Source organism: Aulonocara sp. 'chitande type north' Nkhata Bay, linkage group LG8 (assembly GCF_057382095.1).
Source record: "Aulonocara sp. 'chitande type north' Nkhata Bay isolate Kocher_YH1m ecotype deep benthic linkage group LG8, A_spYH_male_GT1.1, whole genome shotgun sequence".
NCBI classification, from domain to species: domain Eukaryota; kingdom Metazoa; phylum Chordata; class Actinopteri; order Cichliformes; family Cichlidae; genus Aulonocara; species Aulonocara sp. 'chitande type north' Nkhata Bay.
In genome coordinates, this window is record NC_141351.1 from 7,846,411 (window position 1) to 7,858,030 (window position 11,620).

An 11,620-nucleotide genomic window follows, 5' to 3' on the forward strand; every position below is an offset into this window, starting at 1 on the left:
AAGCACAAGTACAAAGCAATAATGCAGTGGAAACTTTGTGGTGGTGGGGGGGGGGGGGGGGGGGGGGGGGGGCTGGAAAGAGAAATCCCTGCATCAGTCTCCAAATCCAGGATCAGTCAAAACTACCCCCCCTCCCCCCTTGCTGCCACTTTATCAAACTAAGGCAGAAATCAGACGAACTGCCTGCCAACGTTTTGCCCGTGTGTGTGTTACTGTGTGTGTTATTGTGTGTGTGCGTGTGTTGCTGTGTGAACAGAGACAGAGTGAGACAAGCAGATAAACAAGAGCTCAGTGTAAGTGCACAGTTTTGCCGCGTAACTTAATGTAACAGGAGAAAACCTGATAAATTATAACACCCAGCTAAGGGGTGTCACTCGAAGAAGTGTGTGTGTGTGTGTGTGTGTGTGTGTGTGTGTGTGTGTGTGTGTGTGTGTGTGTGTGAGGCCCCAACTGACAGAACTTCTCGCATTAACTTCATACTCTTAAAAGTATCCATCTGTGTCTTATGACAGATATCACACGTTTTAGGACAAACCGTTGTTGGAATCGTTCAGCCTACAAAAGCGATTCTGCAACGTTTTGTGTGTTTTTAGATCTAAATAAATAATCACAGCTGTACAATCAAACATTTACATAAATAAATAATTTCATGTACGCATACGCTACTGGACTGTGGGGCCACGGCTCAAAAAACGCTTATAGAAATGTTTAGGCTAGTTTTTAAAAAATGGCATTGAAAATACAAGAAAACACAGCGATCGATATATAGATATATATATTTTAAGAAAGCACTCCTTGAATAACGTCAAACACAAAACAAAATACCACCTACCTAATAAACAGATGTTCCCCCAAAGCGCCCAGCTTTAAACTAAAAAGGAAAGAAAATCAAATGAGTCTTTCTTCCTCCCCAAAACTTAAAAATAATCGAGCTTAACGCGCATTCAACTGTGTAGCCTTAAACAGTCCTCCCATTTACTTACATGTTAACTCTTTTTTGCCGAATTTACCCACCGAGGGATTTCTCCCGTCTACAAGCGGCAGGATCTTCTGGATGTGAGTCTCCGTGAAGCTTGTATAATAGCAAATTTATGCCCGGATGACGCGTCCTCTCGCTCCCACAATGGAGCTAAAGCGCTGACATTAAACAAAAAATTGATGGAGAAACTCTCCCTTGCTCCCTCTCCCTCTCTTTCCCATGCACTCTCGTCTCCTGCAGGAGACTAGAAGCTTTCTTGCATTCTGTTTTTTTTTCCAGGGGAGGGGGCAACGGGACATCATCAGGCATGCTTATATGAGTCGCGCACCAGGAATACTCCCATTCCCACCAACAAAGGTGTAGCTTGAGCTCACACACATTTACTCACACACTGACACACACACACCTTTTTCTCACCACTACTGTTTGTTTTCATTTGTGATTGTGCTGAACCGGATCTATGCGTGAAGGTGGAGCAGGAGGAGGAGAGCAGGCCAGTCACACATGCAACTTTCTGATATTTAGCTTTAAGAGGGGGTTTGTTTTGTTTTTTCACCAAACTGGCCTCCCTGTGCTTCCTCCTCACTCCACAAGTTTGATCAGACTACTAAACTAGGTCTACCGTTCATCTGCGTACCATGTTTTGGCCTATCACGGCGCTGTAATGGAAGGCAGACCACACCAAACTCCTTGTTTTTATTTGCGGAATAGTTCAAGTCTGGCATGAAAAGGAGCAATCAGTCCTTTCTGGAAATCTAATTGATAGGCCCATTTGTTTATAGTGGCGGTTATTTGGCAAATGGTAGGCCTAATTACCGCCTGGAGGTCACAGTTTACCCACCTTTCTTCTTTTTCTTTTCTTTTTTTAAATTCACCACCTGCTCTGTATGTAGACGCTTTCCAGAGTTTCTAAATTTTTATTTTTTTGAGGGGAGGTTTATTTCTGAAGATAAGCAAAACAAACAAAAACAAAACAAAAAACACCCAAACAAAACAACAACAACAAAAAAAAACACCGCCATACACACACGGCTTCAATTGTAAAGCGCTATAAACGTTTAGCGCGGGCGTTAAAGAGTCCGCGGTATTTCTGCGCGTTCGCCTCCGCCGCCTTTGATCAAGTCCGAACGGTCCAGACAAGTTTGCGCGTAAAAGTGAATTTATCTCCACGGGAAGGAAGTCGAGCCTGCTTCGCTGCGTCTGCTGTGGACTGGAAAAAAAAGAAACAGAGACGTGATTTCAAATGAAATCGCACGCGAAGACCGTGCTCCCTTTAGGAAAGGCGCTTCGCTGATAAAGCGGACACCTACGTACATAAAACCAGTGAGACGCAGGATGGAGAAGAAGCTTGGAAGTGATCGCAAACTAATGTTTGTGCCGCTTGTTTGCTGGGAGTCGCCTGTCCTTCACGGACAGCACCTCAGCCACGGCTTTCTCCTCTTCTCCCCCTCCAGTGCAGCAGCCCCCACCACCACACCTCACTCATCCACCACACTGGCTGCCCCGCGGGTCACCGCTTCAGGAGCACCACGTCACCACGTTAACCCCTGCATCACCGCGTCCGCAAGCAGGGCCAAGAACCCCGTGGGCTTGTACAGAAGGAGGGAGGAGGGGATCCTCAAAAACTAGGGTGCCGAGGACCTCCAAACGCCCCGAAGGGCGGGTCCTGAGTGTCTCCAGCAAAAATGAGGAACAGGTTTCTTTTAATTTATTTCAATTCACCCAACTACAGTTCAGAATATCTGCGGTAATTAGTCTCCATTCGCTCATTTTTCTCTGTCTTTTTTTCTTTCTTTCTTTTTAGTAACGGTTGTGAATTTTCAACAATTACGAAATTTTAAATCTCGTCAACCGTGAAGTACCCAAGCCATATAAATGGTTACACAACGAACAAAAAGTGAAGTATTGCAGTCGAGAGGCTAAAAATAGCGAGCGAAGACATGAACATGCTCAAAGCAGAAAAAAAAAGATTTACATGACAACTCTTGGTTAGATTTTTTGGGGGTGTTGGTGGACTCGTCTAAGTAATGAAACGCTTTGACAATGTGACATCAGACGTTTCCATCCCAACAGCAAGAAATATGCTTTACCAGCCCCAGCAGGCAAATGCACTTAGACAAACTCAGAGTTCAAGCTAAGTAATTCTATTATGACTCTTCCAAACCGCTGCTGCCCTCATCACAGTGTTGAAAAATATAAACTATTCTCAAGACCAAAAGCAACACAATACATACATAAATCCTTCCAGTATGGTTTTGGCTCTGGCTATGAAAGGATTTATGGGAAGGGGAAGTGGGTAGGTCACAGCATACCCCACCCACTGAGGAACATGACCTTCATTTGTCAATGGCCCGCTGTTGCATTGTGGGTCATGCAGTTTGGAGAAAGTTATTCTCATTCCATTTTACATTTGCATAGAAGTCAACACAAGCTCGTCTAAACTACATCCTATTTTAATTTAGGTGTTCCTGACATTTACACAGCTTTTCTCTTTCCTTCTGCACGGCATTACACCCTAAAGCCTATATCTGTATCATCAAAGAAAAGAAAGTGCTTTCACTCTACTTCTGCCACTTCAAATGATTGTGTCTGTGTTTTTATCTCACACATCAGCTTCTTCAATTCTTCCACAAGACATCACAGAAACTCATTTGTTTGTTTCCTGTCACAGTTGCGAATTGCACCGTTTCAGCCGCCCCAGCAGTGCATGCACAAACTGAACTCGGACTAACCGGTTAAATATCTCCCAACCATGTCATCTCTGACAGAAAAAAACAAGAAGAATATTTCAACCAACGGCTACAGCCTGAAACGCAAACCCCTCTTCCTCATTAAAACAATCACAAACAAAGCCAGTGTGCAACTAGTTCTACCCCCTCTCACTGCTCCACACTCTGCTCATGTTGGGTAAACACACCTTAATAAGATACTATCAGAGGTGTCAGGTGGCTTTCACTCATGAATTCCTTCACATACATTAGCACCTGCTGGAACAAAGTTATTTCTTCGGGCAGTGACATGCCTCTGTTCCTTTGCTAGGAAAGTGCAAGAAAACCCAAAAAACATCTTTCTATGGTTTCGTGCTGTACTTATATATATATATATATATATATATATATATATATATATATATGGCCCCAACTGACCGAGTGCTCAGTGAATACCTCAGGCAGCAGAAACCCAAGAAAGAGGAGGGAGACGAGGAACCATCATGGAAGGACAGAGCCCTGCACGGTATGTACCACCGGCAGATAGAGGAGGTGGCTGATATCCAGAAATCCTACCAGTGGCTGGACAAAGCTGGACTGAAAGACAGCACAGAGGCACTAATCATGGCAGCACAAGAACAAGCTCTGAGCACAAGATCCATAGAGGCTGGGGTCTATCACACCAGGCAAGACCCCAGGTGCAGGCTGTGTAAAGATGCCCCAGAGACAATCCAGCACATAACAGCAGGGTGCAAGATGCTAGCAGGCAAGGCATACATGGAACGCCATAACCAAGTGGCCGGCATAGTGTACAGGAACATCTGTGCGGAGTATAACCTGGAAGTCCCGAGGTCAAAATGGGAGATGCCCCCAAGGGTGGTGGAGAATGACCGAGCTAAGATCCTGTGGGACTTCCAGATACAGACGGACAAAATGGTGGTGGCTAACCAACCGGACATAGTGGTGGTAGACAAACAGAAGAAGACGGCCGTAGTGATCGATGTAGCGGTTCCGAATGACAGCAATATCAGGAAGAAGGAACACGAGAAGCTGGAGAAATACCAAGGGCTCAGAGAAGAGCTCGAGAGGATGTGGAGGGTGAAGGTAACGGTGGTCCCCGTGGTAATCGGAGCACTAGGTGCGGTGACTCCCAAGATAGGCGAGTGGCTCCAGCAGATCCCGGGAACAACATCGGAGATCTCTGTCCAGAAGAGCGCAGTCCTGGGAACAGCTAAGATACTGCGCAGGACCCTCAAGCTCCCAGGCCTCTGGTAGAGGACCCGAGCTTGAAGGATAAACCGCCCGCATGGGCGTGCTGGGTGTTTTTATATATATATATATATATAAAAACACCCAGCATATATATATATATATATATATATATATATATATATACATATTAAAAAAGCCACACCGCGTGTCATTATGCAGTAAACATATTTACACAGGAAACATCTGTAATGCTTGTTACAAAATACAGCAGCTGCAGAGGAGACAATAGTTGCCCTTTGGAGCTTTTTGGCGCGTGTTTGCAAGAAGCTTTTAAGCCGATCATGATGTTGCACGCATATGGCAGTATTGATAAACGTGGACAAATGTTTGAGATTTCCTCCGTTGATGTGATGCTTCTCATTTGCTCTGGTGTAATACAGTTGCTCATTCTTAACCCTGTTCTGAGACAGCTCGCCTGCGTGTGTGTGTGGACCCCTGATATTTGTGTGTGTGTGTTTGTATGTGTGCGAGACACAGCTGCAGTAGGTTAAGAATCAGACATTAAACCTGTCTCTGGTTCCCATTTGAGGCCAGCTCCTCTCTGGCAAATGAAAAACACTTCAAGGTGCCACCGGACCTGAAGACGGTGCCGGTTTCAACAGCTTACATGGTCATGTGATGTTTGGAGAACAGAGATTGTTTGCCCCAGAGGGGCGGGCACACACACACACACACACACACACACACACACACACACACACACACACACACACACACACACACACACAGGACTGCAAAGAAAGCCCCCAAGTTTATAGAGGCCTAGTGACCCCATAGGCGAGGCCAACTGGATAACTGGGATGGCTGCAAACGGGTGAGCTAAGAGAGCAAAGCATCCTGGGATATGACTTCTTGCCAAAGCACTAAATTCTTTCATCTCTGTTCTCATATTGTAATGCATATCAGTCATAAAAGTGTGTTACATCACTGGGCACACAGTGGTCCCTTTCTCTTGAATTTGCCACGAAGGTCTCCGTGTCTTTATACGAGTTTGGCCTGTATGCATATTCTATGCTCCAGCATTAAAGCACAGTGTGCTGAAGTGACAAACAGAGACATCTCTTAAATGTCATGCCAGGCCATTCACCCCTCCATGCCATCGTCCATCCATCCTCATCTCTCTAAGCTTTTTTTATTGCAGCTGCTAATGTAGCAGCCAGAGCAGAAACAAAGCTAGCTTTGTGACCCCCTACCCCCTCCTCACTGTCTGCTGACGTGTTCGCTTGTTCTCCATGTCATCCCCTAGCCCTTGTTCCCCTTCCAATCTTTCACTAAAAACTTCTTTTCTTCCTTTTATAATCCCCCCCTCCTTCTTCTTCACATCTGCAGCAGCATCACGCGGCCTGGCGTGGCCAGCCTCGAGAGTCATGTGATCTCCGGGGTGGCTGTTGCCTGGGAGAAGAAAAGGCAAGTTTGTGTCAAAATCCATTTTTGGTCCAGCTGGAAGGTCACAGGTCATCTCAACTCTGATGTAATCAGAGTAAAAGTGAGTCGGCCCTTTTGTAGCTTGAGCTATCTTACCCCTCTTTTCACTGTCGTTAATACTTATCTTTCATTTCTTTGTAGCTTTTTGGCCTCCGGTCTGAGCGAAATATCTCTCTTCAAAGACTGACCGTGACTTTGATTAAAGATGCACAGATGTGGCTAGCAAAACCAAACATCAACAGAATATGAGAGACTTCAGCCAAACATGTCCGGGAGCTGGACGTTAACAGATAGACACGTCATGTAGACTTCTCATGTGCATTTCTTCCTCGAGCTGATGTTCCCAGTCTCGGGTAAGTATCCCCAGGAGTACACAGACAGGTTACTTCAACTAATCTGAAAAAGAAAGAATACAGTTGAATTACAAAAATGAGTGGACCTGTAACAGTTAACTAAAAATTATGGATATGTGGAATGTAAGAAAAACTAAACAAAGCAAACAAACATAAATCACCAAAAGAGAAGACAAAGAATTAAAGCAGTGAGTTAAATTAAGAGTTAAATCATTTGCTAATAGTATGCATAAACAGTTAAACAGCTAACTACCATTAGGAGAAAAGTTAAATGAAGTAAAACGATTAGTTATGAATGAATGAATATGAATGAATATGAATGAATATTCTTTATTGTCATTGTCACAGGTACAATGAAATTGAAAGATGTCTCTGGTCAGTGCAACATCACAAAAGATAAATACTTAAAAACTATAATTAAATACTTAAAAACTATAATGATAGGATATAAAAGATAGAAATACATATAAAATACAGTATTCTCATACCGTAGATACACCCAAGCAATCCAGGCCTAAGGCCCCATACAGACACTCAACATACGACCTAGTTGATATATCACTCAAACAATCAATCACTCAATCAATTTGTTAGCGCATCCAACAAAACATGTCTGAAAGCATTCCAACATCAAGGGCACAAATGACAACAGGGGCAATGAAAGTCATCTACTTTTAGTAGCATTGAGACATGATATTGCAATTGGGTAGAAACTGTGTTTGAGTCTGTTAGTCCTTGTGTATGTTGTTCTATACCGTTTACCTGAAGGCAGCAGTTCGAACATGGAGTGTCCAGGGTGTGAGGTGTCCTTTATGATGTTATGGGCTCTTTTGAGGCAGCGGGAACTGTGTAGGTCTTTCAGTTTGAGGAGAGGGCAGCCGATTGTCCTTTGGGCAGCGTTGATTACTCCCTGGAGTGCTTTCCTCTGAGCCACTGTGCAGCTAGCGTACCATATGCCTATGCAGTACGTTAGTATGCTTTCGATGGAGGCTCTGTAGAAAGACACCAGCAGTCTCTGTGTGATGTTGTTCTTCCTAAGCACTCTCAGAAAGTACAGTCTCTGTTGTGTCTTTTTCAGTAGCTCAGAGGTATTCACACTCCAGGATAGGTTTCCCTCTATGCTGACTCCCAAGAAGCGGAAGTCTGCCACCCTCTCCACACAGTCGTCGCTGATGATTAGTGGTTGGATTTCTGTCTTGTGTCTTCTGTAGTCAATTATGAGTTCTTTGGTCTTTTTCGTGTTTAGGAGAAGGTTGTTATCCTTGCACCATGAAGACAGCCGCTCCACCTCATCTCTGTAGGCAGACTCATCTCCCCCAGATATGAGCCCCACCACAGTAGTGTCATCTGCGAACTTTACAATGGCGTTGCTCTGGTGGGCGGGGGTGCAGTCGTGTGTATAAAGCGAGTAGAGCAGTGGACTAAGCACGCAGCCCTGTGGCGACCCAGTGCTTAGATTTAGGGCTGGAGATGTGTAACATCCCACTCTCACTCTCTGTCTGCGGTCGGTGAGGAAGCTATTGATCCACTTACAGGTGCTGTGAGGAAGCCCTAGGTCTTTTAGCTTGGCGTCCAGTTTGTATGGAAGAATGGTGTTAAATGCCGAGCTATAATCCACAAAGAGCATACGCACATAGCTTCCTTGCCTCTCCAGATGTGTTAATGCTACATTGAGTGCTGTTGCTATGGCGTCCTCTGTCGATCGGTTTGCTCTGTAGGCAAACTGGTGTGGGTCAAGGCTGCTGGGTAGGGCTGCTGTAATGTGGTAACGCACAAGTTTCTCAAAGCACTTCATCACCACCGGGGTTAGTGCCACTGGTCTATAGTCATTTAGGCTAGAGATATGAGATTTCTTGGGCAAGGGTATTATGGTGGAGGTCTTGAGGCAGGGTGGGACGTTTGACTGTTCAAGGGATTGGTTAAAAATCCTGGTGAAAATATAGGCAAGCTGGTCTGCGCAGTCTCTCAGCACACGTCCTGGTACGCCATCTGGGCCGGCTGCCTTCCTCGGGTTAACAGCCCGCAGGGTGCGCCTCACTTCATGCTCCTCCAGAGTGATGATGGTACTGCTGCTGTGGGCTGTATGGTGTAGCTGTTCCTCTGAGGCATAGGGTGCAGTGACCTCAAAGCGTGTGAAGAAGATGTTCAGCTCCTCCGCCAATGCTGGGTCACCTTCAGCCATACCTGATTTGGACTTGTAGTTTGTCAGCTGCTGGACACCCTGCCACACCAGCCGGCTGTTCTTACTCTCCAGGTGGTTCTCGATCTTCTTCCTATAGTCCGCCTTGGCCTTCTTAATGCCTTTTTTCAGGTTGGCTCTAGCCCTGCTGTAGCTCTCCCTGCTTCCGGACCTGAAGGCGCTGTTCCTCTCTTTTAACAGCTGCTGGACTTCCCGGGTCATCCATGGCTTTTGGTTGGTGTAAACCCGGATCTGCTTGTCTACTGTGACAGTGTCTATACAGTGTTTGATGTAACAGAGGACACTGTTTGTGAACATTTCCAGGTCTTGATGTTGGAAGATATTCCAGTTGGTTCTGTCAAAGCAGTCCTGTAGCTGTTGAGAAGCGCCCTCTGGCCATGTTGTTATAGTTTTAGTGATGGTCGACGCAGTTTTCCTGATTGGGGCATATGCAGGAATTAGGAGCAGGGATAAATGGTCAGATTGGCCCAGATGTGGTAAGGGTCTTGCCCTGTAGCCCTTCTTGATGTTGGAATAGACTTTATCTAAGGTGTTAGCCCCTCTCGTGGCACACTTCACATGCTGGTGGAAATTAGGGATAGCTGTTTTTAAATCCACCTGATTAAAATCACCCGCTATAATGTGCACTGCGTCAGGATATTTATTGAGTTTATTGTTGATGTTCGTGTGCAAAAGCGCTAGTGCCACGTTAGTATTTGCATCTGGCGGTATGTAAACAGTTGTTATTACCACAACAGTGAACTCCCGTGGAAGATAGATGGGCCTGCATTTGACAGTCAGATATTCTATGTCCGGAGAACAGTGACGGTCTATGATCACTGTGTTTGTACACCAGCTGTTATTCACGTATATGCAGATTCCCCCTCCTTTTCTCTTACCGGAATTGTTTGTTCTATCCTGGCGCTGTGCGGTGTAGCCTGCTAGCTCAATAGCAGAGTCCGGGATGGACTGATGCAGCCAGGACTCAGTGATTAGAAGAATACATGAGTTTTTGATGTGATTGTCCGTTGTTATTTGTAACCTTAGTTCGTCCATCTTGTTCGCCAAGGATCTGACATTCGAGAGATATAAACTCGGGAGCGGTGGTTTGAAAGGCTTCCTCCTTAGCCTGGTTAGCACGCCAGCCCGGCAGCCTCGCTTCCTCCTTCTCTCTCGTCGCCGTCTGCGTCTCCCTCCCGCCGGAATAGTAATCCAAGGAGCGCCCGGTCTCCTCGCTACTTCCTCTGGTATTTTGTGTGAGTGGATAAATTCCATGGTCACGCTCACACGGTAACTCACTCCGATCTTAAGAAGATCATGTCTGCTGAAGATGTTATTCGCTTGACTGATCGCGCACAAAACAAAACACAAAACGTACAAAGATAACCAAACACCACACTGACCAGTGGTACATCGAGCTGCTGCAACTGTGTGCGCCGCCATCTAGCCCACATTAGCAGTCTTGCGTCCTGAAATTTTTAACTAAAAGCTAGCTAACAGCCGAAATTGTTTACCAACAGCATGAGGAAATTGTTAGTTGACTGAATGTATGCTCAGTGGTCACTTTAGTAGCTAAACCATGCTACGTCTTGGTTGTTTTCAGAAACGCTTTAATTCTTTGTGCCCCAGATTCAACAAGGTAGTGGAAACATTCCTCAGAGATTTTGGTACATACTGTCATGATTGTATCACACAAATCCTGTAGATTTGTTGAATGGACATCCACAAGCTCAGATGTGGTGACGCTGAGACCATTTGAGGACAGTGAACTCATTGTCATGTTCAAAACCAGTTTGAGATAATCTGAGCTTTGTGACATGCTGTGTTATCCTGCGAGAAGCAGAAAATGGATACATCGTGGTCATAAAGGGATGGACATGGTCAGCAACAATATTCAGGTGGGCTTTGGCATTTAATTGATGCTCAGTTGGTACTAAAGAGCTCAAAGTTTGCCAGTTAAATATCCCCTACACTATTCCACCATCGGCAGCAGCCTGAGCTCCTGAAATCAGTCGAATGTCACAGCAAAAATCAAGATTCAACAAACCAAGTGATGCTTTTCCAATCTTTTATTCTCCAGTTTTGGTGAGCACATGCAAATGGGATCGTCAGACTCTATGTGGTCTTCTGCTCCTGCAGAGATGCTCTTATACTCTGCATACCTTGGTTGTAACAAGTGGTTATTTGAGTGTCTGTTGTCCTTCTATCAGCTCATAGCAGTCTAGCCATTCTTCTGTGATCTCTGGCATTAACAAGGCATTTTCTCTAAAAGAGCTGCCGCTCACTGGATATTTGCTCTCTTATTTTTTTAACATTCTCTATAAACCCTGGAGATGGATGTGTGAGAAAATCCCAGTAGATCAGTTTCTGAAATACTCAGATCAGCCTGTATGGCACCAACAACCATGCTACATTCAAAGTCATTTAAAACACTTTTTTTAAGTGCTGCAAGTCTTACTACCACTTGACTGGCTGATTAGATATTTGTGTTACATGCAGTAGAACATATGTACTTAACAAAGGGGCCAGTGAGTGTGTAAACTGGTGATTTTGATGAACAGCTGTTAAATGAAGTTCAAATAGCTAAAAGTTATGGATAGACGATTGAAATAATAAGCCAGTGGTGGTTGAGACAGTTCACTTGCCATAATTGATAACTGGTAAACTGAGTGAAATCCATAAGCGTAAATGCCAAGCTGACAGT

The 11,620-nt window shown here is 44.9% G+C and overlaps 2 protein-coding genes across 3 annotated transcripts in view; both read right to left on the reverse strand.

Moving 5' to 3' along the window:
• bahcc1b (BAH domain and coiled-coil containing 1b) overlaps nucleotides 1–2,440 on the reverse strand; it is a 63,242-nt gene extending 60,802 nt beyond the window's left edge. The window contains exons 1-2 of one of the 2 annotated variants that reach the window (XM_086303124.1): nucleotides 984–2,440; nucleotides 833–871 (exon numbers count right to left, since the gene is read on the reverse strand). The gene's annotated coding sequence lies outside the window, so the exon portion shown is untranslated. Of the gene's footprint in view, nucleotides 1–832 lie in introns of both variants that reach the window. The other variant, XM_086303123.1, reaches the window with a different exon arrangement.
• Nucleotides 2,441–5,100: 2,660 nt separating this feature from the next.
• LOC147323037 (uncharacterized) lies at nucleotides 5,101–10,355 on the reverse strand. Its single transcript, XM_086303125.1, has 2 exons — nucleotides 7,500–10,355; nucleotides 5,101–6,780 (listed from the first exon to the last, which is right to left on the reverse strand). Exons 1-2 carry the CDS (start codon nucleotides 10,189–10,191, stop codon nucleotides 6,776–6,778), a joined length of 2,697 nt encoding a protein of 898 aa, XP_086159251.1. The 5' UTR covers nucleotides 10,192–10,355; the 3' UTR covers nucleotides 5,101–6,775.
• Between the last annotated feature and the right edge of the window lie 1,265 nt (nucleotides 10,356–11,620).

Excerpts from the sequence above, each read along its gene's own strand:
- LOC147323037 (XM_086303125.1), bottom strand. The coding sequence starts at position 10,191 with ATGGAATTTATCCACTCACACAAAATACCAGAGGAAGTAGCGAGGAGA.